Source organism: Cricetulus griseus (genome assembly GCF_003668045.3).
Source record: "Cricetulus griseus strain 17A/GY chromosome 1 unlocalized genomic scaffold, alternate assembly CriGri-PICRH-1.0 chr1_0, whole genome shotgun sequence".
Classification (NCBI taxonomy): domain Eukaryota; kingdom Metazoa; phylum Chordata; class Mammalia; order Rodentia; family Cricetidae; genus Cricetulus; species Cricetulus griseus.
The window spans coordinates 21242282-21269439 of NW_023276806.1; the positions used below are offsets into that span (position 1 = coordinate 21242282).

General features: G+C 43.6%; 1 protein-coding gene and 1 non-coding gene across 2 annotated transcripts in view; both read right to left on the reverse strand.

Annotated features, from left to right (window-relative positions):
- LOC118237968 (alcohol dehydrogenase 1-like) overlaps positions 1-23117 on the reverse strand; it is a 41385-nt gene extending 18268 nt beyond the window's left edge. Inside the window, 13 exon segments of the mRNA XM_035450730.1 lie at positions 6689-6815; positions 7119-7255; positions 7613-7802; positions 11031-11159; positions 11384-11471; positions 13047-13182; positions 14102-14362; positions 14510-14729; positions 14842-14929; positions 16134-16231; positions 16233-16261; positions 21233-21334; positions 23079-23117. Of these exon segments, the coding sequence (XP_035306621.1) occupies positions 6689-6815; positions 7119-7255; positions 7613-7802; positions 11031-11159; positions 11384-11471; positions 13047-13182; positions 14102-14362; positions 14510-14729; positions 14842-14929; positions 16134-16231; positions 16233-16261; positions 21233-21334; positions 23079-23117 (1644 nt within the window).
- On the reverse strand, positions 22248-22403 carry LOC113833515. The gene has a single exon (XR_003481332.1). It is a non-coding gene; the product is annotated as a U1 spliceosomal RNA (small nuclear RNA).
- Positions 23118-27158: the final 4041 nt, after the last annotated feature.

The window sequence follows — 27158 nt, forward strand, 5'->3', positions numbered from 1 at the left end:
TCCCGGTAGTTTGGAGGCTGAGGCAGGAGAGTCACTAAGAATTTGAGCCTAACCTGAACTCCTCCCAGTGAAGCAGAGTACCAGAGTGAGGGGTTTAGAGGCCTGAGGCTAGACAGAAAGGTCGAGCATGGAGATTGAATCCCCTCAGAGCAATCTTCCTAGGATATGGTCACGTGTTGTATCCTCAGAGGACATTATGGGGCCGAAGAGAGACCTCAGCAGCTAAGAGTATATAGTGCTCTTATTATTATTAAGATAATTAATAGTTCTTATTTTTAACGTCTTTAACTGAAATAGAACTATATCACTTTCCCTTCCATATCTTCCCTGCAAACCCTCCTGGTTACTCTCACTCAAACTCCTGCCAACCCTTCAGTTGATAACCTCTTTTCATTGATTATATTTGCTACACACACACACACACACACACCACATACACACACATACCACATACACACACACACACACACACACACACACCACATACACACACACACACACACCACATACACACACACACACACACACACCACACCACACACACACACACACACACACACACACACACACACACACATATACATACCACACACCACATACACACACACACACACACACACACACACACATACCACATACACACCACACACACCACACACACACACACACACACACACACACACATACATACCACACACCACATACACACACACACACATACCACATACACACCACACACACACACACACCACACACACCACATACCCACACACACCACATACACACACACACACACACACACACACATACCATACCACACACCACATACACACACACACACACACACACACACACATACCACACATGCATACCACACACACACACACACATAGACCACACACCACATACACACGCCCCCCCCACACACACCACACACCACACACCACATACATACACACACACACACACCACACATACACACATACCACACATGCATACCACACACACACACCATACCACACACACACACATACACCACACACATACCACATGCACACACACCACATACACACACACACCACATACACACATACCACACACACACACCATACCACACACACATACACCACACACATACCACATACACACACACCACATACACACACACACCACATACACACATACCACACATGCAAACCACACATACCACACACGCATACACACACCACACGCAACCTCACACACACATACCACACAGACACCACACAGACACACCACACGCACACCACACACACACACACACACACACACACACACACATACACCACACGCACACACCACATACACACACACACCACATACACACATACCACACATGCAAACCACACACACCACACACGCATACACACACCACACGCACACCTCACACACACATACCACACAGACACCACACAGACACCACACACATACACCACACACATACACCACACACACACACACACCACACACACACACCACATGCACACCACACACACACATACACCACACGCACACACCACATACACACACACACACACCACATGCACACAACACATACACACACCACACACACCACACACACACACATACCACACGCACACACCACATACACACATACCACACATGCAAACCACACACACCACACACACACACACACACACCACACGCACACACCACATACACACACACACCACATACACACATACCACACATGCAAACCACACACACCACACCACACACACATACACACACCACACGCACACCACACACACACACACACACCACACATATACACCACACACACACCACACATATACACCACACACATACACCACACACATACACCACACACACACACCACACACATACACCACACACACACACACACACACACACACACACACTCAGGGTTCAAAAAAAGGAGCCACAAATAAGCAAAGGAACTAAAATCTGAGGGAAAAAATCTATTTACAACAATCGTTCTATCCATGTCTCTTTATTATTCTCTATTGAATCAAAATGTTTCAAAGGTGAGAGTGGCTCGTGAGTGTCCTATGAACTCCTTAAGGGAGAAGAAGGTTAGTTAAGAGATTGAATCATCAGGTAATTCTAAAAAGGGGGACTAGTGTGCTTTGCTACATTTTTAAGTGGCTAGAGAAAAGCTAAAAACTTATATTCAGTAAAAATCACGAGTAAGGTAAAGATTGTGTTTTTACTCAGCAGCCACTTTTTTCCCAGCATGCATAGGGGGTTTTGGGTAACCAGGCAACCTAGTAAACAACAGAGGAATATATGCAAGCAGCTTTTGGTCTTTGGTCTGTACTTTAGCTATGGTTTCCTGCTAAGAGAAGCCTGTAGCATAAACTGCTTAGGGCTGTAAGTCAAAGAAAGTATCTAAGTTTTACCAGAAATGGAACCTGGAACCTTCCAGTGCTCTAACCTCAGCGGCAGCACAGGCCTTCAGGAAAGTTTACTTCTTCCTGAGGATGAGCAAATGGGCTGATTACCTTTGTGGTTATCTTCCCAGGAGAAACAGGAAGGAGCAGTAAATATCTGAGCTAAGATCTTGAGTTAATAAACTGGGATGAAAGTAAATGCAAGAAATTTTAGAATCTTTTAGTGTGGGGTTAGTTTAGGTTATTCTTCTCTATCTGCCAGTGAGGTAAAGTGAGGGAATGTTTATTTTTCTACCCATGTGGCCAGCTATGAATCAACAGCTTTGGATGTGTTGTAATTCTATGTCCTTGGATATCTGGGAATGACTTAGATGGAATGCTTTTTCCTGGGCTGTAAACACTGGCCAAATGTCTGTCGCCTACCAATAAGGATAATTACAGGAAGGCAGATCTTTGTAATTACACAGGAGAGGGGAATGAGGAACTGGAAGTGGGAAACAGGTCTCAGACATAGCTAAGGGATGTAATCAGAAACTAGGACTTGGTAATGGAGAACAGGTTTCCCGCATAGCTAAAGAATATAATCAGTAAACTCCAAATGCATGGGAGAAGTTGCACCCAGTAAAGGACCAGATAGTGGGAAGTAAATCTCAAGTTTGTTACATGAAGGAATAAGCTACTAGAAGGATCTACAGCGAGAAACAGCCACGTTTATTCAGAAGACTATGACCTTTGTATTGGTTTAAATCCTCCATGGAGAGCCCCTGGCTCTGGTGGGTCGTCTCAGGAAATGATGGCTGTATGATTACTGTGTGATCTTGCAGTTTGTAGCAGCTGAGTCCATTTTTATTGCTTATGTATATATGGTTTCAAGGTTGACCACTGCATTGGACAACCAATTCCTGGGAGAGGCTAATTCTTCTCCAAGCAGTCAATAGTTGCCTGTAGTTCTTCATGCAGGAGTAGAACCCTGTGGAATTTCCCCTCTTTCACACTAACATGTCCGTTGATACAGCTATTCTTCAGGCCTTGTTTATGCAGCCATTTTTAGTAGATACTGTTTCACAGCAGACTTCCTGGTGTTCTGACTTTTACAATCTTTCTTCTTCTCTGACCATCCCTGAGCATACATACAGAACACTGATGTAAATGTAGTCATTGGGCCTGGGCTCCCCATGATCTCTTAGTTGCTCTATGTGTTTTGTCCAGTTGTGGTTTTCAGTGTTGGTCTCCATTTGCAATAAAGAAAAGCTTTTTTTTTTGATAAGGAGTGATAGCTTATCTTTGAATATAAGGATAAAATTTAAAATGTATTAAAATTATTCTGTTCTAGCAAAGTGATATTAGTTGATTATTTTCTAAGGTCCATGACCTCACTAATGCTGATGTGCTGGCTAGTTTTATGACAACTGGACACAAGCTAAGAGTCCTTTTAGAAGAAAGAACCTCACTTGAGAAAATGCCTATACCAGATTGGCCTGTAGGCTAGCCTGTGGTGAATTTGATTGATTGATAATGAAAAAGACCCAGTCCACCAGGTGGTCTGGTGGGTGTATAAGAGAACAGGCTGAGTCAGCCATAAGAAGCAAGCCAGTAAGCAACACTCCTCCATGGCTTCTGCATCAGTTCTTGCCTCAAGATTCATACCCTGTTTGAGTTCCTGCCCTCATCACTTTCCTCAGTGATAGACTGAGTTGTGGAACTATAAGTTGAAATAAAACCTTTCTAACCTCCCTGTCTTACTTAGTTCAGGTTTCTATTGCTGTAATGAAACATCATGGCCAAAAAAGCAAGTAGGGGAAGAAAGGGTTTATTTGGCTTACACTTCCACATTTCTGTTCATCCCCAAAGGAAGTCAGGACAGCTCAAACAGGGCAGGATCCTGGAAGCGGGAGCTGATGCAGAGGCCATGGAGAGTGCTTCTTACTGGCTTGCTTCCTGTGGCTTGCTCAACTTTATAGAACCCAGGACCACCAGCCCAGAGATTGTGCCACTCACCATGGGATGAGCCCTCCCCTTTGATCACTAAATGAGAAAATGCTTTATAGCTGGATCTCATGGAGCATTTCCTTAGCTGAGGCTCCTTCTTTGATGACCCTAGCTTGTGTCAAGTTGACACACAATACCAGCCAGTGCACTCCCCAAGTTGCTTTTGGTTACAGTGTTTTATCATAGCCTTAGAAACCCTAAGACACCCAGGAAGGTGGTGAGGCTTCCAGTACCAGGCATGAGTTCTCTCCTTTGAGTGGGCCTCATGTCCAACCAGACAGCTATTATTTGCCACCTACATGTTAGTGCCCCTCTTGTAATCTTAAGCATAACGTGTCATGCTTGTGATTGTCATGGTTTATAGGTGTCCCAGCTGTGTAGTTTAATTACTCCCCTCCCTTGGTAGCTTACACAATATTTTCTGTAACCATGAAAGGCTTTCAGATCAGATCCAGCTCCATCTGTCTGAGTCATGTGTTCTAAGTATGTGGTGGCTGCAGCAATAGGGGCCCACCATCAACCCCTGAGAGGCAACCAGTAGCCACATCTATAATCTATATTGCTTTGAGAATCACTTGGACTAACTTAACCAACCCTTCAAAAGAAGGTTCTTGGGGGAATATTGTCAGCCCAAGCAGTTTAATTTCCTTTAAGATATTTATATCTTTTTTAAATTTTTTCTCTCTTTTTATTATTATTATTATTATTATTATTATTATTATTATTATTATTAATTCAAGTTAGGGAACAGGCTTGTTTCACATGTAATTCCCCTCTCCCTCTCCCTCCCCTCACCCCCATTCCTTCTCCCCCACCTCCAACCTACCCCCACCCCATCCACCCACCACTCCCCAGGCAGGGTAGGGCCCCCAACCGGGGCTCCACCAAGTCCACCAAATCTTCCTGTGCTGGGCCTAGGTCCTTCCCCATGTGTTCAGAGACAGAGTGCATCCCTTCAAGTGGGATGGGCTCTCGAAGTCCCCCACATACACCAGGGCAAAACGCCAGTTCACCTCCAGAGGCTCCCAGGAGTGCAGGGGCCTCCCCATTGACATCCATGATCAGGGGGCTGGATCAGTCCCGTACTGGCCTCCCAAAGAGCGTCTGGGGTCGATATGCTTTCCCTTTTTCAGGCCAACTGTTTCTGTGGGTTTCTCCAACCTGGTACAGACCCCTTCGTTCTTCATTCCTCCCTCTCTTCAACTAGGTTCCAGATTTCAGCTCAGTGTATTTCTGTGGATGTCTGTCTCTGCTTCCATCAGCCACTGGATGAGGACTCCAGGATGGCATAGAGAGTAGTCATCACTCTCATTCTAGGGGAAGGGCTTCTAGGCCATCCTCTCCTCCACTGCCCGGACTGTCAGATCGTGTCATCCTTGTAGGTTTCTGGAGATCTTTCTAGTTCCAGATCTCTTCTCAGACCTATAGTGGCTCCCTCTGGTATGGTATCTCTCATCCTGCTCTCTCTCCTCTATTCTTCCCCCAACTCAATATATCTGCTCCTCCATTTCTTCTCCTCTCCTCTTCTTCTTGTGCTCTTATTGTGGCAGCACCCACTCCCCTACCCTCATGCTCTCTATTAGCTCGGGAGTTCATGCCACTTCCCATTCCTGGGGTCCATTTAAGATATATCTTAAAGATACCTTGATATTGCCCCTGAAAATGCTTATATCATAGCTTTTAAAAAGATATTGGTATGTATGTGCATGTATATACACATATGTGTATATTATATACACATATAATACATATATACATATATAATACATAATACACATATAATACATACATATATAACACACATATATATTTAAGCCTGCCTCCATCTTAGGCTTAAGAGCCATCATATAGTAAAGACAAACTAGGTTCATTTCTGTTTATGATTAAACCAATATTTCTTAAGGATTGAGTTATGCCCCACCAGTAACCTTTGCTTATCATTCACCTTTTTATTTATTTCTTCTTTTAAGGAAAAACTTATTCCTGAGCAATTCCCACACTTGAGGTATTGCAGTTGATGCTGGTGTTAGAAATAGAAATGTGATATTCAAGAATTCATCAGACAAACTAATTACCATTTACTGTCACATGTTGTCACGAGGGTAGTAGAAAGTAAAATGGGAGCATGGACTTTTCATAAAATTTTCCTGAAAGTCACACGGTCACACGTATGTCACCACACCCAGCAAGTCTTGTACACACACACACACACACACACACACACACACACACACACCACACACCTCATTCACATAAATACTTACCAGTTTCCCTCTCGTAACAATTTGAATGCTTCCTTGATTTTTTTCAAAAGGCAACTTATGGGTTATAAGAGCATCTGTGTTGATTTTGTTTTCTACGTAGTCACTTACTAATTTAGGGATTTCATCTCTGGTTTAAACCCTGTAGAAGGAAAAGACAAAAGTAATAGGATGTGGAAAATATCAAAACTGACTGAAGGCTCCAGTACACTGTCTATTTATACAATTATTGAAGCCATTCATTCATGGGTCATTTTTATAAGTGTCAAAGCAAGCATTTGTTACATAGAATTATGACTACCAGGGCTATAGAAGAGCCCTATTACCTATGCTCTCATAGCTATTGAAAGACCCCGCCCCCTGGCTGGTTCTCTCTCGGTGACACTCCTGTATGCGCACACCCACACGCCTGGCGGCTGGCTCCCTCCCAAACCGGTTCACCCAGGCGGGGCCGCGACCCAGGCCCGCCCGCCTGGCGCTGGGCCCCAGGGCTGGGGCCGAGCGGGGAGAGGGCGCCCCCCGCCCCCGCACCCTCGCCCGATGGGGAACCTCCGTCCCAAGGTCAGCCATCTGGACGCGGAGGGAGGAATTGGGTCTGTTGTACCAGGTACAGACCTTGAGAATATACTGACCTAAAATAACTCTGTACCTCATTAAATTGTCCAATAGAATCCCTGTAACTACGCTTTTCGCTTCTGCACTGTGCTTTTAGCTATATAAGGACCCCTCTCCCTTGGCTCGGGGCTTGGCCTAACAAAAGCTAAGCCCCCAGGTACGCGCGCCATCAATAAAACCTCTTGCTTTTGCATCCAAAGTTCGTGGTTTCGCCGATTCCTGGGTGCGGGTCTCCTTCTACGAAAGTACCTCTTCGCGGGTCCTTCATTTGGGGGCTCGTCCGGGATCGAGACCCGCCCAGGGACCACCGACCCACGTCTGGGAGGTAAGCGTTGTGCGGATCCGCTGTCTTGTCTTTTGTCTTGTCTCGTCTTGTCTGTCTGTCTGAATCCGTCTTATGAACTGCGCCTGCGTTTGTGTAGTACCCAGCTGCGTACGTTTGTATTTGGCGGCTCCGAGGAGGAACTCCCGGCCGCGGCTCCAGGAGATGTCCTGGTAGCATCTGGAGCCCCAATGGGCTCATTTGTTTTCTGGCTAGGGTAGATGCCTTAGCGTTTGGAGCCTCAATGGGCTCATTTGTTTTCTGGAGTTTTACTTTCGACTCTCTGTCGAAACCGCGCTGCGAAAGCCTGTTCTGTGTTGTTTGGTCTTTGTTTTATAGTTGATGTGCATAAAAGCAAATGGATTACTCTTTGTTCCTCAGAATGGCCAGCCTTTGACATGGGCTGGCCGCGGGATGATACCTTTAAACCCCAAACTATATTTCAGGTAAAAGAGAAGACACCTGAGGTACTCCCCCCAGGAGAATTGACTGAGGAGCCCCCACCAGGACATCTAAACGGCCTTAAAGTTATTAAGAACTGTAAAAAGACTTTAACAAAATTTTTATGTTGACTGAGAAATGAGAGGAAAAATGTAGGAGACTTAAATAATAAAAAAAGAAAACTTGTCTAAAAGTGTCTAAGAGAGTCAGAGAAATGAACTAAAGGTTATAGAGAATTAAAGCAAGTCATAGCAGAAAAGATTGTTACAGAAAGTAATAGAGGGTTAAAGCAAGCTGTAAAAGATCAGAAAAAAAAAGGTTGTTAAAAGTCAGAAAAAAAAATATAAACTATGCTATGGTTTCTCATGTTTAACCATATTAAGCTAATTCTGTTTTAAAAGGTCCTGTTTATTTCTCAAAAAATTATATATACTTGTTTTAAAATGTTCTGCTTCCTGGTAGCCAGCACATGGCAAAATGGTCACATGGCTTGACTGGTCGCCATTTTGCTAAAATTAAAAAAAGAATACTTAAACCGCCATCTTGACTAAAGATGACCGCATGGAAATTAGAGATACCATCTTAGAAACAAGTTTTTCAGTTAAGATTTAAAATGTTAATGCTTCTATATATTACAGAAAGACCTTAAGGGAATTTAAATTTCTTTAAAAAAAACAGTTTTTTAATATTTGTTTTTATTAATATTTATACTTAAAGAGCTTCAATTTAGAATTTTTTTTGAGCAAAGCCTGACAATGTAAAGTTTTTGTTTTATGAAAGATGCTGATCTATTATAAGATATTACAGTTTATATTTTAGAAATAAGTTTAGAACATTGGTGACACACGCCTTTTATCCCACCACTCGGGAGTAAGAGGCAGATGGATCTTTATGAGTTCAAGGCCTGCCTGGTCCGGCAGATCGAATTCCAGGACAGGCTCCAAAGTCACAGAAAAACCCTGCCTAAGAAAGAAGTTAAGCTACTGTTTAAGGAATATAAGGTAGCTCTATGCAGTTTTAAGTTCAGCTGTGCTGTTTCAAACATCTTACTAAGTTAAAACCAGTTACAGTCAGACTAAAAATTATTTACAGAAATAAGACCTTACCTAGCCACCTGTATACTTAATGTGTGCTTAAGGCAAGTAATTAAAACAGACAAACAGACCTCTAATGCTTCAGAGATCTTCAGAATATGGCATTTAAATTGTTATCTTTAAAGTTTATAATGTCAGACAGACTGCCAGATCCTGACAATGACCCGAAGATTACAGGCACCTCAGTTCCTGCACCTGGACCAATGAGCAGATGCTCAGATATGAAACCTGCCGCCTGCCAGAACCTGGCCGAGACTGTGGACAAAGCTGCTGGACGCTGGAAAATTGATTGTACCCCTTTGCCTAGACAAAACAAGGTCAGTCTTTTCCATGTCCCTCTTCCACAGAGAGAAAAAACTCTCACAGTATAGGCCTGGCGAAGATTGCTGTTCTTTGAGACAGCTGCCTCCAACGGTGATGGAGAAACTTAGGTTTGGCTCACTGTATATAAACTGGCTTCTGTCACTTTTTAATAGATTCGGATAAAATATACCCTTCTCAGATCTCTGAAATATTACCGGTTTTCAACTTGACAGCATCAGTCAGTTAGATCCACTATAGACTAGTCAGTATGTTAATTGATAAAATAATGACTATATACTATTCAGGCATGAGCTCAAAATTTTTAAATTTATTTTGGTTGTCATCTAAGTACAAACTTAAAGGGCTTTTCATCAGGCCAAAGGCACCTCTGTCCAATCCATACCTGGCTCTCTGGACAGAGGAGAAATGTACATGTTTATAGCCCAAATCTGTAGTTTTTGCTAGGACTCAAAGTTATAAATATGTTCTTGCTGTTTGAACAGATATCCAGATATCTGCTTTTTCTGCACTATGGGCTTCAATAAATAAGTTTTAACCTCTGTTCCCAGTTTAAATATGTCTTAAACAAGTTTCTGCTTCTGACAGACATCTGAATATCAGTTGCTGACTACAGGCTGTTCTAAATAGACTGGGAGCCCTGGACTTGCTATGGATATAAACCAATCTGCTGATATGGACACCCCCTATCTCTGCAACAATGTCTGCTAACCAGAAGCCCCTGATGGATTCCCCATTGTCTAAATTCCTTTTTGCTTTTGACTAGCATTTCAACCTTCTGGGGTCCCTAACTTCGTCCCAAAGTCAGCAGGAAGCAGTTTGGAAAGAAATTTCGCCGTCCATTTTCCCTGGTTAAAATGCTAAGTCAAAAGGAACTCCCTTGCATGGGGATGCAAAACGACAGGGGATGCTCACTGGAAGCCTTCATCCTCATGGGACAAGATTCAGGTAACCAGAGGATGGCAAAAGGGCTCCACTGGTACCACCTCTATGCCTCTCCTTATTTCCTTTACGGATGAGGATAAGAAAGCAACAAAATGACAGAAGGGATATGCTTGGGGCCTTCGCTGGTACCTGTCGGGACCAGATCAGGGGGGCCATCTTTAAAATTAGACTCAAAGTAAAAACTATCACCAACCTAAATATGTTTACAGCGTACTAAAGAAATCATCCCGACATCAGAGGGAGCCAATATCCTTAACCATGGCCCTATTATTAGAAGGAATAACAATGGGGGGCATAGCAGCCGGCATAGGGACCAGAACCGTTGCCTTACAGGGAATTAATCATTTTAAGCTTCTACAACAAGCCATGCACACAGATATCCAGGTCCTAGAAGAGTCAGTCAATGCACTCGAGAAATCCTTATATTTGGTCCCTACATTCTAATAGACCCAGAATATCCAGAGACCTCTGAATGAAAGATTCCATTCAGTTACAAGAGAAATGGGAGAATGAAAGACCCCACCCCCTGGCTGGTTCTCTCTCGGTGACACTCCCGTACACGCACACCCACACGCCTGGTGGCTGGCTCCCTCCCAAGCCGGTTCACCCAGGCGGGGCCGCGACCCAGGCCTGCCCGCCTGGCGCCGCGCCCCGGGGCTGGGGCCGAGCGGGGAGAGGGCGCCCCCCGCCCCCGCACCCTCGCCCGATGGGGAACCTCCGTCCCAAGGTCAGCCATCTGGACGCGGAGGGAGGAATTGGGTCTGTTGTACCAGGTACAGACCTTGAGAATATACTGACCTAAAATAACTCTGTACCTCATTAAATTGTCCAATAGAATCCCTGTAACTACGCTTTTCGCTTCTGCACTGTGCTTTTAGCTATATAAGGACCCCTCTCCCTTGGCTCGGGGCTTGGCCTAACAAAAGCTAAGCCCCCGGGTACGCACGCCATCAATAAAACCTCTTGCTTTTGCATCCAAAGTTCGTGGTTTCGCCGATTCTTGGGTGCGGGTCTCCTTCTACGAAAGTACCTCTTCGAGGGTCCTTCACTATAACCATAACCCATGTGCCTAAAACTCTCCTTTGTCTTCAGGGCACTAACCATTTCCTGTAACACCCACTAGCTGATTGATCTGGGTTGCCAGTCTCCTTTCATCTAAGGCTCTGCGTGTTGATGCAGATAAATAAATCAGTTTGAAAGGGAATGTTATAGGAAGTGGTTAGTGTCCTGAAGACAAGGGAGAGCTGTGGATTGATGGGATATGTTGAAGACTGCATTGAGTCTATTACTTCCGTTCTTTCCTTTTACAGAGGAAGAGGAAAGTACTAGCATGGTCTCATTTGAGATCATACACCTAGGGACCTAAGGACCTCCCAAAAGGCCTCACTTCCTAAAGGGCCACAGAATCTCTCGATAGCACCATTCTGGGGACCTCTAACTTACAGACCTGGGGGACATTCAATATCCATACCACAGAAACAATACAATGTCTAACTATTGCATAATTGGTTGATATACAGGGTTTCCACTAACCTAGAATCCTGTTAGTATAACACTGAATCAAGGGCAACCTCTGCAGCAGATTCCTTCATCCATAATGAAATAATTCCTCTCTGTAGGGAACTAGTTTTATTAATTGGTAAGTATGAGACAACGGCTGTGAGGATCTGGCATGCCTCTCCAGCATGCCCTCATGCCTTTACACATGCACGCACTTGGTGCCATAAATAGATTACGAGAGACACACAGCACAAGAAGGCACACACAGTGTTTGGGAATAAGGTGTTTGCAAATTTCAACTTTGAGACTGGAGTAGCTGGTAAAAAATAAAGGCAAATGAAAAAAAAAAAAAAAGGTCTGGAGATATGACAACCAGGCACAAGGCTGGTCAATCCAGATACCTGGAGCCCAACACACTTGGTTTTCCACAAGTTGTATGGAATCCTAGGGTCCTGCTGTTATATTCTGAGTTTTCAAAGGCCTCATGTGACAGCATGACCTCAGAACATGCACCACTGCACAGGTTCTGAGGGACAGGTTAGTTCTGGAGTGAAGCATGATGGGTATGACCATGAAGTGATGGAACAGAATCTGAAGTTGTTTAGGGAGGGGAGAATGAAATGTGGCCCACATTGTAATTGTTTTAAAATAGAAAAGTGGAATGATAAAGTGAGAACTTGGGGTGTGGGCAAATCAGTGACACGTTCTTCTAGTCTTAACCTGTATGGGAGAGTGGTCCATACACCACCCATGGCTTGTCACCAAGTGCAGAAAGTCTGGGACCCAATGGGTACCTTCTTGATCTTATCAGTGTTAAACTGGTGATCTGTTTGTTTCTACAGAGAACACACTGCTTTGGGGAAGATAGTCTTGTGCTTACTTGGGAGTGAGAGAGGGAATAGTGTCTTGATCTGTATGCCTGACTGCCTGGAACTCACTTGAGTCCAGGTTGGCCTTGACCTTGTGGCTCTTTTCCTGTATCTGCATCCCGAGTGCTGAGAGTGCAGCCCACCTTTCCATTTTTCCATACAGTGTCTTCTAGTTCTTCCCATCTTCCCTCCCTGCTTCCCTCCAAGGAGCGTGCAGGGCACTCTGGAAAGAGAAAGGAAACTGAAAGGCCTACCTCCCATAACAGAGGATTTCAGGGTTCTCCCAGGGAGAAGCACCATTGGGTCAAAAGAGAACTGTGACCCTGAGGGAGCTTCTCCCATGATCACATACACTCCGTAGCTCACATTCCATGACTTCAAAGCTTCCACCTAAATGCAGAAACAGAATGGTTAATTCTCAGCAGCTCTACATGTAACTTGTAACTGGCCTGGTAGAAACAAAGATCTTCTGTGACTCTCAATCTGACCAGTAGACTATTGGAACAAATAACCTCAAGGAAATGGGTATTTTCCATGACCCTCATGCTACCAGAGAAAAAGGCACCAGCCAGTGTGGGGACGTGTGTCCTGGAGAAAGATCTCATGGTACTAACAGCTTGCCAGCTATTAGACTGAGACTGAAGCCCAGACAAGGACTGACCAGAGGGGCAGGTGGGAACAAACCTTGACTAGACTGTTCAGATGCGTGCATCTGTTTAAACTCCAGGGCTGTCATTTCAGGACCTGGAAGATGGACTTGAGGGCTTCGCTGGATCATCTGTCCCTCTTCCCAATGTGGTCACATTGACTAATTCTCCTTTTGCTTTCTATTTTTAATTTGACTGTTTAAATTGGCTTATAGAGGGAGGGTGGCCAGGCCTTGCAGCACAGCTTGTGTTCTCCAAGTTTGATAAGAATGCTAATGTGGTCTCTCAGGGAGGATGTGGGAGACATACAATGATCAAACTGCATGGGGTATGTTTACTATGATACCTTGAGTAAGCTGTTTAAATTCAGTAAGATTAATATTTTCAGTCATCTTTGAGATGAAAATAGTGTTTAATCGCTAGGAAGGATGATCTACGAACTAAATGGGATAGAATAGACTAATAGCTCAGAACAGTGCCAGGCCTATCAATGTGCTTAATAAGGCTAGGTAAAATTTTATAGCTCCTCATCCAGACCAGAGGTATAGAATCATGCTCAGTATGCTGGAGTCCCTTTGTTTAATTTGCAAATAAAACAAATGGCAGTAAATTCTTGACTTTAGGAAGTTAATGTGGTCCCAAATTGTGCTCAAGACACATACCATGGTTTCAATAAGGCCAATGGCCTCAAAGGCAAAGTCAACACCAATACCGGTCATTTTCATCACCACCTCATCGACAGATTTCTTGAGCCTGTTAGGGTTAAGACAATCAGTGATGCCCAAGGCTCTTGCCCGGGGAAACTTCTGCTCATTGATGTCAACTCTGATGATTCTGGAAGCACCAGAAGCTTTGCAGCCCATGACAATGGCAGAGCTGATCCCTCCAAGTCCAAAAAACACACAGGTGGAGCCAGGGGTTACCTGCAGTTTCAGAGGTGATCTTGTGTTAGTAGGTAATAGAGAGGAGGTAGGAAGCTCCTTTGCTTTTGCCCATAATGGAAGGAGCCTTCCAGCTGTGTGGCTCCCTGTTTACCATGTAGACATTCACTGATGAAATGTGTTCTTTACCTGTGCTGTATTAAACACAGCTCCAAAGCCTGTCAGCACTTCACAACTTGTGACACAGACTTTATCCATAGGAGTGGCATCATCAATCTTTGCTACAGCAATTTCATCTACCACAGTATATTCCGTGAATGTGCTGGTCCCATAAAGATGATAGATTTTCTTCCCTCTGCAGGTAAATCTGCTGGTTCCATCCAACATTAATCCAGTTGAAGAGAGAATACTACTCCCCAGACAGAGCAAGGAAGAAGAGAAATGAGAAGACATTATCAGGATTGAGTCAACCTCTATACTGAGGAAAGCAAATGAGGTGAGAAGTCAAAATTGAAACTAACTCCTCTTTCTTACAGAAGTTGCCCTTAGGGTGGAGGCAATAGATGCATTCTCTACATTCTGGAAGGGGAAACATTAAGACTTTATCTCCTGAGGGAAAAGAATAAAGAAAGTTATGTCCGACTCATGAGAGACCTGAAATACAGTAAATACCACAGGGAACTTTTTATAGCAGATGTCATCAATTACGGAAGAGTTGTAGCATGGTATTTGAAGTTAGTTATCATTCCACTATGGGGTTAAAAAAATCAATTTTAGTATAAATAGACCTGCAAGATAAAAAAAAAAAAAGAATCCAGGTATTTGCAACTCATGACCTTGAGGTTCAAAGATGAGAGATAGCTACATCTAAGTGTGACATCAGTGTCTGTGGTGTCTAAGGCTTGTCTGTTTGGCTCAGTGTTGCAGGAGAAAAGCATAATCTGCCCTCATTGATACTGATTGGAAGAATGAATCACACACGAGCCAAATCAGAACCAGTACTCATTATAAGGTGTTGCATTATGCCGGAACTTGAGGAAAGGCATGGCTATTTCTTTTTCTCTCAGGTGCTGACTGTAGCCTAAGATGCTCTCATACCCCATAATTAATTATGCTTTGGGATTCCCTACTATTTTTTCTAAAGCTCCTCTCCTTGACTTGTGTCTGTCTGTGGCCAGGGGGCTGACCCCCATGCTGCCTCAGTTCAAGCAGCATGACTTTTGTTCCTTCTCTACTCCCCCTCTCCTTTCCAGCTTGCCTGGCCTGGGGTTTCCCTTGTAAGCCCCAATAAACTGTCTTTATGCTTCTGTTTGAGTCCATTCTTTGTCCTCAAGCTTGTTTGTGATTGTTCTTAAACTCTTTCATTAGTAAACTTAAGAACCTCAAGAGGGGACCTTGATTTCCCAGTTATCACATGATGGCTCTGCTGGGACTCTGCATGATTTCTGGAAACACCTCTCCCCTGCTTCTTAATCCCTTCCTATCTTTATTCCTTCCTTCCTTCCTTCCTTCCTTCCTTCCTTCCTTCCTTCCTTCCTTCCTTCCTTCTTAAGATTCATTCATTTATTATGTATTCAGTGTTCCACCTGTATATATGCCTGCAGGCCAGAAGAGGACACAAAATCTCATTACTGATGGTTGTGAGCCACCATGTGGTTGTTGGGACTTGAACTCAGGACCTCTGGAAGAGCAACTAGTGCTCTTAACTTCTGAGCCATCTCTTCAGCCTTGCCTCTTAATTTCTTAAGTGGCAGAGAAACCAAACCTATTCCTGCACCTCTAGATGGCATCAATATCATGCCTAGTTACCTACCTGGCTTTATGGTAGTTACTCCTTGTCCGACACTCTCCACAATCCCAGCTCCCTCAAGGCCCAAGATGGCAGGAAGTGGCACTTTGTTTTTTCCTTCTGTCAGTACCACAGACCCCAGCAGATATAATCTGAAAAGATGGGTAAATAAATGGAGATAAAATGCCTGGAGACAGAAAAACAAACTCATTGTGTTCTCACTAACGTGTGGATCCTGGCATCAAATGTTTAGATTTGCACCTTTAACTTGGAGTACTTGTAGAGTCGGTGTGCTGGTTGTTTTTTGCCAACTAGACACAAACCTAATATGAATGGGGAAAGAGAATGTTACCTGAAAAAAATGCTTCCAAAAGATTAGCCTGTAGTCAAGTAACTGAGGTGGGTGGGTCCTGTTCACTGTGGGCTGGTGGTCCTGGGTTGTCTAAGACAGCAGACTGAGCAAGCCGTGAGTGAGCAAGCCAGTAAGCAGCACTCCTCCATGGCCTCTGCATCAGCTCCTGCCTCCAGGTTCCTGCCCGGATCTCCCTGATGGGGTATGATATGAAAGTAATAAGATGAAATAACCCTTTCCTCCCCAAGTTGCTTTTGGTCATTGTTGTGTGATATTTTGTTTATGTTCTGACAAATAAAGCTTGTTTGGCGATCAAAGGACGGAGCTAGCCTCTAGTTAACCATAGAGGCCAGGTGCTGGTGGCATACACCTTTAATCCCAGCACTAGGGAGAAGGAAACAGGAAGATCAGGAGTTCAAGCTGCCCTGTGCTACATGAGATTGAACAAGTGTAAAAGAGAAACAGTAGTGGTGGTGCACGCCTTTAATCCCAGAACTAGGAAGGTGGAGACAGGAAAATAAATCAGTCTGAGATTTTGTAGAGGTAAGAAGTCCCTAGTGGCTGCTGCTCTGTTTCTCTGATCTTTCAGCTCTTACCCTAAAGTCTGACTCCGGGTTTTCATTAATAAGACTGAGTAGTATAGTGCTTCAGGTCATGGTGTTTCATAAGGCAATAGAAATCCTAATACACCAGGAAAATTGAAAGAAGCCACTAGGGGGAGAGGGAAGAAAATGTTTTAAAGGAGAAGAGATAGTAGAGCATGGGTGAAGAGGAGAGGGGGATTAATGAGGAGGGGGGCTTAAATGCAGAGGGGGATGGGAAGATAGGGCAGGATGGGGGACGGGGCAGGGATAATTACCACTAAGGATATTAAAAACTATGGAAATCTACTATTTTATTAGCTTCCTAAGTGTGTGTGTGTGTGTGTGTGTGTGTGTGTGTGTGTGTGTGTGTGTCTCCTCCCAAAAACCATAGGTTGCCAAATAAAAAGTCCAGTGCCAGGTCTGAAGATAACTTGCCCTTGAATTGTTGGTCATGGGTGTCCTGGAGACCCCACAAACAATATAAGCTGTTGAGATGGCTCTTGGTTGTTCACCAGGAACTTGTTGGTAAGATGCTAACTACTGAAAACACCACAGGCATGGAAAATCAAGTTGGTGCTGACTGGGATGCTTTCCCCTGATGGCTTTCATTCTATGTGTGTTACTAGGAGAGAAAAGTCATTACCAGTTCTGTCTGTGAATTCTGCAAGCCACAATAATGACCAGCCTGGTAGGACACCCCCCTGGTAGGTGCAGTGGTGGCGTGAATGCCATGGGAGTAACCAACCATTTTCTCATTGTATCTAAGGCCCACTCCACAGGAAGGAAAACATGCCTGCTACTACAAGTCTGGCCAAAATCTTATGGCTAAGAGCTCATAGGCTCCAGAAGTAAGCCAATTTCTGTTGTTTTATTGCTAAATGGACATAGTATCATACTGCCCTCTAAAGACATACATATTTACTGCTCAGTTAGTGCAACTCTCAGAGCTCCTCAGAGGAGCAACTGCTGTGGCTGACAGTTAGTGAAACTCACAGCTGATGGGAGTGCAGAGAGCATGGATGGCCTCTCTGCCACAGATGGGCATCTATGTCACACAGCTCCCCCGGTCTGGGGCAGTATTGTGGAAGAGGGGTTGGGAAGGTTGGAAGAGCCTGAGGTTGAGGAAGATGGGACAGGACTGATGCACCCGTGATCTCACAGCAGCTGAGGTTGCCTGTGCAAGACCTGCATGAGATCAAGCCGTTTAACCTCCCGGGAGAGAGGGATTCGCAATCCTCACACCTATAGGACAGTTGGTGCCTGCCAAGCGGGTCAGTTTTCTTCAGGGGTGTGGTCCTTGGTAGGTCAACCATGCTCCGGTGGAAGACCTCACACCATCCATATATGAGCAGCATAAGCTGGACTCAGTGAGGTGTTAAAAAAAAAACAAAATATGAAGTAAGGAGTGGGTGTGGAGATGGGGAGTGAATCCACAAGGCGTTAAGGGAAGGGCAGGGGTGAGCGTGATCAAAACACACTGCATGCATGCATGAAACTCTCAAAGATTAGCACAATGATTCTATTAAAAATACCTGGTCATAAAATTATTGTGTATCGTGGAGAAAAATAACGATACAACTTCAAGTCTAGAAGCTGAACATACACTATAATGTCTAGGCCACACATTTTCACATTTGTGATATTGTGCTCACAGAACACAACACGTAGTTTCTCTTGTCTTTATAATTTTGCCTAGACAGCCTTAACATGGCAAACATCACTGAGTTCTTTCTGGCCCTTTGCTTTCAACTGTGGGATGGCGTAAAGCAAACAACAGGAACTTTAGGGTATGTTTTGTTACTTGAACTCACATGGAAGGAAGGCTGGGTGACATTACCATGTTCTCCCTGCACCAAGTAGTAGAGTAGTCTAAACCCTGAGGCTTTTTGTGCCGGCTTTCCTGTCCCCACCTGCATGCTGTTTCATGACACCAGCTGACATGCAAAAGGGAAATGGGAAGGCCTTTGAAGCAATCTCCAAAGATTTTTCTGCAGGACACAGCTTTCTTGCTTTTTTCTTCATTGCAGTTGTTTTCTTTCTCTGGCTGTTGCAGTTCAAAAGGTCACTTAGTTTTCCTCCAGGGCACAGAGATGTCACAGCTGGATGGAATTGGAGGCCAGTCAGATCAGTCCCAGACTGCATATTTCATTTGGAACATGTTGACAGTGCTAACAAGTTTTATCTAGACATTCTGTTTATTTTTATTATTTTTTTCTGGCGAGCAGAATCCGATCCTCGGAACTTTCCAAATTCTTTGTGAAATTGCCATTTCCTTTTGGCAATCTGATTGCTCACGTCGATGTTTTTTTCTTTTAGTCCTCTGGGCTCTTTGGGGGTGGTGGAAGATCTTTATCTCAGTGTTTTCTTGGTCTGTTTATTCAGGCCATCGATCCAAGTAGTTGGCCCCCAATCCCATCTCTCTGTGTCCTTTTATTTGTTTGTTTGTTTGCTGCTCTTAAATGCTTGCTCTGGTTGGTCTTGACAGAAGTCAGGTTAGTCTGGTCCACAGTATTACATTTCTAGAGATTCTAATCTCATGATGGACAATTAATTGTATCTTTGCCTGGTTTTCTGTGTTGAGCTTGCTGCTGCTATGCTTCCAGTCTTTCCAGTCCTCTCTTAATTGCTTATCACCAAGATATGGGATGTGGTTTGGGTGTGGCCTGCCTCGGAAGAGATTCACATGCTAGATTCTCGGTCCCCAGCATAACAAGTATTGAAAGCTAGCAATGCCTTTGATGGTTGGGTCTAGTGCTCACGGATGGCTTAATGTCTTTTTCAGGAGACTAGATGAAGAGGCTTGTAAGACAGTTCATCAGTTAGGAATGTTTTCTGTTCCTGCAGAGGACCTGAGTTTGGGTTCTTAGAACCAAACTTGGGTAGCCCACAACTGTCTATAATTCTAGCTTCAGTGTATCAGATGTCCTTTTGTGGCTTCTAGGGGTTACCAGCACACTAGTGTACACAGACACACACACAGACACACACACTTTCAAAATGAAATACATCTTTAAAATGTATTAAGTCTCTTGGAATAAGTTAGGTCTAGCAATACTGGCTTAGTTACTGAGATGGTTAAGTACTCCTCTTTCTCGGCTTCGTTGTAAGAGAACATGAGTTGCATGCCAGAAGCTAGTTAGAGAGCAGCAATACACTCTTTTCAACTTTGGATACTGAGAGTTAAATAACCCTAAAATACCCAGTTACATTATAGCAACAGAAAACAAATCCAAACAGTTCTTTCTTTCTTTGTAACTTCTCAAGGTGTGAGTCCTCCCGCACTCTTTTCCAAATAAAGTTCGCTTTCTAACAGAGCTGTGGAATGCTGAGGCCTTTTACTTGCCTCTCCCTGTCGTTAGAGTATCTATGTATAGAGGTGGGTGAAGGTAGTGACTTATTTCCCTAAAGTGATACCTCCTCCCCATGAGCAGGGGAATGACAGCATGAGCTCTTGCTACAAACTGAACTGTTTACCTTTTACATATGGCGGCCCCAGCCCGCCACTAGTATCACAGCATGTGGAGGTGGAAGTCTTGGGAGGTAGTCAGCTTCAGATGAAGCTGTGAATTCCGAGCTTCTGTCTTTATGGAGAGAGAGACCAGGAGCTTGCTCCTTCCACTTTCTCATAGAAAGGTACAGCAAGAAGATGGGCATCCATCTAAGCGAGAGCTTTCACCAGGACCAGCCATGCTGGTGTCCTCATTCATATAGGAGACTTGGACTCTGATCTGTGAGGTTGAGGTCCAGGTATCTGTCCTCACTTGCTCCTCTATTGTTTGAGAGGAAGTCCTCCACTGAAACAGAGCTCATCACTTTGGCTTCACTGATTGGCCAAAAAGTCCTGCGGACTCTCCTTTCTCCAACTCCCAGTTACAAATGTATGCCTCTTTCTTGGCTTTTGTGTGACTTCACTGAACCACTCCCCCAGTCTGATTTTCATATCTAAAAAACATCAGTATTTTAAAAATATTACTGACCACTTAGTATTTATGTGTCTTAGGTTTGTGATGTTTTAACAGAATGCACCAACCTCGCTATTACTATATTCTAATATCAATCTGTATAAATCATAGGAAGTCTTAACACTCTTTAATATAGAATACATTTGTTTCCTGAAAATTAGAAAATCATTGCAAAACCACAAATATGCATCCACATGTACTCAATACATCACCGCTTATATTTACCTTAATTTTAACTTCACCAGCCTTTGGAGGATCAACTTTAACCTCCTCAATGGACAGGCGGGCATTTGCTGTCCAGACGATAGCTGCCCGGCATGTGATGACCTATGCACACAAAAGCCAAGTGGTGAGGTGTCTTACTGCTAATGAACTAGTAGTCAAATTCACATCTACTACACTCAACAGCCATCCTGCTTATCTCCTTTTGAGGTGAAAACAGTCTACTTATTCAGTGGAAACAATCACTTGTATCTTTTTAAGTCTGATTATAATAGAAATTTAAATAAAATGTTATAATGCAAGATGAGTTCCCATCGACACCATGTGTGAATGTATATTAAACACGCTCACACACATGCATATTCTATATTCTTTTAGCTCCAGAGAGCTGATTGGAATTCTTAGCTGTTCCTCTGGATTTAAAGTGTCACAAATATCAATATTGGTTTATGAAGCCCAATTCTGCTCTCTGAGTTTAAATTCCTGCATTAAAGTTTCTAACACTGATTACGTACTTAGAGATTAGACTCTGTCATGCAAAGAACCTTGTAAGGAAAGATGAGCAACACCTTGGAAGTACAATGAGAAACGGTGCTCATCTTTCTTTTCTAACCCAAGTTAATCCTAGTGAAATATAATGTAGAACATCTAATTTGTCGTTATAACTTACTTCCTCTATCTTATAACATTTATTCATTATTGTTTGTAAATCCCCATACAGTTCAATCTGCAACTTTCTCTTTATTGATAAATCAATTAATTAAACAATTGGTTTTCCTTTATTAATAGGTGTCTTGAAGATAAGAATTTAAGTGTCACACTTTTTAATTTTTTTGTGATTTTTAAATTTAAATTAGAAACAAGCTTGTTTTACATATCAATCCCAGTTTCCTCTCCCTCCCCTCCTCCCCTGCCCCCACCGACCCCCTATCCCATCTCCTTTCTGCTCCCCAGGGAGGGTGAGTCCTTCCATTATACTTTAGGATTGGTTAAGCTGCTTATTTTTTAACACAAAAATAGGGGGAAAGTGGGAACAGTCCCCCACTATCACTAATTATGCAATACCCCAAATTTGGGGACAGCAAACAGGACAGCAAATGCAGGGTGTAATGGACAGCCTCATCCCGGAAAAAATACCTTCATGATCACAGCATCTCCCCTCTTGGGTTAGTTTCTAAGTTTTTTTTCTTTTATAAATTTTTATTTAAGCTAAAAACAATCTTATTTTACATACCAATTCCAGTTCTTTCTCCCTCCTGTCCTCTCATGCCCCCTACTAACCCCCATCCCACCTCCCATCCACTCCCCAGGGAGGGATCACCAAAGTCTGACACATCATTTGGGGCAAGACCTAGGCCCTCCCCCGTCTATCTAGGCTGAGAGAGTTTCCCTCCATAGGGAATGGGCTCCAAAAGCCCATTTGTACAATAGGGATAAATACTGGTTTCACTGCCACAGGCCCCATAGACCGCCCAGGCCTCCCAACTGACACCCACAGTCAGGGGGCCTGGTTCGGTCTTATGCTGTTTCCCTAGCTGTCACACTGGGGTACATGAGCTCCCACTTGCTCAGGTCAGTTGTTTCTGTGGTTTTTCCAGCCTGGTTGTGACCCCTCTGCTCATCACTCCTCCCTCTCTACAACTGGATTCCAGGAGTTCGGCTCAGTGCTTGACTGTGAATCTCTGCTTCTAAGTTCTTTCTTTAAAAGATAACAGTTCTTATTGTATTGTGATTTTGATAGAAATTCTCTAAAACTGACTTTACTCGATACATGTTCTCAACAAAGCCTTAAATAGTAAATTATACCCATCACTCATTATGACCATTCCAAGAGCTACCCTTGACTTACATTGCTGGGTATTTTCCTGGTGGGGCTGGCTTGCTCCATCTTTGCTTCTGGTTGGTTCAGAACTGAGAGCCTCTCCATCTCCAGCACTCACCTTCTGGACTGAGCACTGATGTAATCTTCTACTCCAGAGTGACTCAGCCACTGTGCATGGAGAGGGAGGAGAAGGGAAACAGAGAAATGAAAAATCAAAAGAGAAGGAAAAAGGAAGGCTTGAATCCAGGAAGGAAAGATGAGGAAGAAAGATGAGTGAAGCATAAACAGAGGAGGAAAACAAATGATTGCTATAGAAAGAAAACAAAGAAAAAAGATGGAGGAAAAAAATCACCTATTCAGAAATGAATTTTGTACATCATGTCTTCTGATCATGTGGTACATTTAAACAATGGAGTACTACTAAGCGGGGGAAAAAAAACAATGGAATCTTAAAATTCGCAGGCATATGGATGGAACTAGAAGAAACCATCCTGAGTGATGTAACCCAGTCACAAAAAGACAAACATGGTATGTACTCACTCATATATGGATTTTAGACATAGAGCAAAGGATTACCAGCCTACAGTCCACACCACCAGAGGAGCTGGGAAACAAGGAGGACCCTAAGAGAGACACACATGGTCCCCTGGAGAAGGGGAGAGGGTCAAGATCTCCTGAACAAATTGGGAGGGGGTTGGGGAAAAGGATCTAGGAGAATGAGAAGGGGAGAAGTGGGGTGAGGAAGACATGGGGGAGCAGGAAGGTTGAGTTGAGGCAAGAATACAGGAGAGCAAGAAAAGAGATACCATAACAGAGGGATCCATTATAGGTTTAAAGAGAAATCAGGCACTAAGGAAATATCCAGAGATCTACAAGGATGACGCCAACTAACAACCTAAGCAACAGTGGAGAGGCTACCTTAAATTCCCTCCCCTGATAATGGGATTGATGACTACCTTATATGCCATCCTAGAGCCTTCATCCAGCAGCTGATGGAAGCAGAAGCAGACACCACAGCTAAACACTGAACTGGAATCCAGTTGCAGAGTGGGAGGAGTGATGAGCAAAGGGGTCAAGACCAGGCTGTTGAAACCCACAGAAACCCACAGAAACAGCTGACCTGAACAAGGGGAGCTCTTGGTCCCCAGACTGATAGTTGGGAAAACAGTTCCCAATTTGGAAACTGATCCAGACCCCCCTAAACATGGGTGTCAGTGAGGAGGCCTCAGAAATCTATGGGGCCTCTTGTAGTGGATCAGTACTTCTCCCTAGCATAGGAATGGACTTTGGGAGCCCATCCCACATGGAGCAATATTCCCTCAGCGTAGACACACGAGGGAGGGCCTAGGCTCTATCCCAAAGGACATGACAGACTCTGAAGATCCCCATGGAAGGCCTCACCCTCCCTGGGGAGCAGAAAGGGTATGGGATGGGTAGGGTGTTAGAGGGGGGCAGGGGAGGAGGGGAGGAAGAGGGAACTGCGATTGACATGTAAAACAATCTTGTTTCTAATTTAAATAAAAAACAGAAAAAATAAGTAAAAACATATCCTAAAAATAAAAGAGAGACAATTTTTCTGTGTGTGACAAAGTGACAAATCTCTCCAGGGAGGTGCAGAGCATACATGAACTCTCACCCCAGGAAAGGGGACCCACAACTGCACTAGAGTGCAACTTGTTGAGCCACTGAGTTTGCATTGGGGTTACTACCAGGAGTGAAATGGCATATATATATATATATATATATATATATATATATATATATATATATATATATATTGTGAAGCTTGTATATATGTTATATACTATCTATATCTATATACTACATATCAATGTATCTTCTTGTGTGTTTATCAGAGGTGAAGCTTGCTCTTCAGACTCTCTTTTCCCTGTTTAAGAACTAAATGTCCAAGTGATGCCAGCTGAGATAACCTTAAATGTTAATGGCCTTAACTAGCCTGTTGAACAGGGCAGGGTTTCTTTCCCTTTCTTATGTAACCTCTTTGAGCTTATCTCTGGGGGTGGCTCTCAGTCATCACCCTACATCTATTGGTTCCTGTTGGGGTATTGTAATCACAAGCTCCTATTCTAAAATGGCCTGTGCTCTCAGAAAATTATGGGTTCTGAGTAAATTACCCACTTGAATGTCTTCTAGCTTCCTCCCATACCCCACTTCCCTTAGGTTAATGAACAGGCAAGACGAATATGGGTGCCTTTGTATTTGGTGAATAGATATTCAGAATTGAGACTTCATCTTGATGGATTTTTCTTGTGATGAGTATGAAATGCCCTTCTTCATCTCTTTTGATTGATTTTAGTTTGAAGTCTAATTTGTTAGATATTAGGATTGCTACACTAGCTTGTTTCTTAGGACCCTTTGATTGGCAAATATTTTCCCAACCCTTTATTCTCAGGCAACGTCTGTCTTTGAAGTTGACGTGAGTTTCTTGTATGCAACAGAAAGATAGATTCTGTCTTCATATCCATTCTGTCTGTCTGGCATCTGTGGTCTCTTCATCTTGGTAGAATATCTATCCAAGACCTTCTGGCTTTCAGAGTTTCCATGGAGAAGTCAGGTATAATTCTGATAGGTTTACCTTTATATGTTACTTGGCCTTTTTCCTTTGCTGCTCTTAATATTCTTTGTTTATTCTGTAGGTTTGGGTGTTTTGATTATTATGTGGCAAGGGGACTTTTTTTGTGGTCCAGTCTATTTGGTTTTCTGTAAGTTCTTACTTTCATAAGTCTTTCTTTAGGTTGGGGAAATTTTCTTCTATGATTTTGTTGAATATGTTTTCTGCACCTTTGAGCTGGGTTTCTTTATCTTCTTCTATAACTATTATTCTTGGATTTGGCCTTTTCATGGTGTCCCATATTTCCTGGATATTTTGTGTTAGGTATTTGTTCAACTTAAGATTTTCTTTGGACGATGAATCTATTTCCTCTAGTATATCTTCAATGCCTGTGATTCTCACTCCCATCTCTTGTATTCTGTTGGTTATGCTTACATCTATAGTTCCTGATAGTTTACCCAGCTTTTCTATTTCCAGCATTCCCTCTGTTTTTTTTTTAATTGTGAGGCCCTCCATGGGGGATCTTCAAAGTCTGTCATATCATTTAGGGGAGGGCCTAGGCCTTCCTTGCTGTATCTGGGCTGCAATAATATCCCTCCATAGGGAATGGGCTCCCAAAGTCCATTTGTGCTCTAGGGATAAAGACTGGCTCCACTGTTAGAGGTCCCATAGACTGTCTTGGCCTCCTAGATGGCACCCACATTCAGAGGGCTTGGTTTGGTCCAATGCTGTTTCCCTAGATTTATGACTAGGATCTCCATGCTATCAGTAGGTCAGGTCCACTGTTTCTGCAGGTTTCTCCAGCCCTGTCTTGGCTCCTTTGCTCATCCCTCCTCCGTCTTCACAACTGGATTCCAGTGGTATGGTTTATGGGGGGAGTTGGGGCTGGAGCAGAGCCCAGACTCACCTCAGGCAGTAGGCAGAGGGCAGAGAGTGGAGGGGGGGCAAGGACGAGGTGTGGCCAGACTCAGGGTGGGCCCCCCTGGCTGGGCAGGTCCACTCTTGTGGAGGCTCAGGAAGAAGGAGGGGGGTAATGGGGGGAGTTGGGGCCAAAGGAGAGCCTGTTTCTCCTGGATCTTAAGATAGTTGAGAAGCTGGACTCCATCCACCCAATGAGAGAGCTTCTAGGCGATGACACGATATCTTCCTAGCCTGGCAGGATGTTGTTGGGTAGAAAACTGGCAGAGATTACAGAGGCAGCCTGGCACATAGTGCCAAGGTTAAACTTTTTGTTCTTCTGGAGAATTCATGAAAAGGAATCATTTCTTTGATAGCCCAAGTCAGCAAAGGCAGAACATTCACACTGACTTCCATGCTAACTGCCTGCGGTTGAGTTTGCCTACCCCCTACCAATGTGTACATCCTTTTTATTGTCCCCAAATTTTATTCTCTTCAGATATTTTTCTTTCCTCTCTCACATGTCTCATGTGTTAGCATTTTGTACCACTGACCAATTAAATGTTCTCTTTGTAAAATCACCCAATGTCTTAGAGTCAGTCCTTGACAGCTTCTGTCTGGGTGTTTTGAGAGGTATT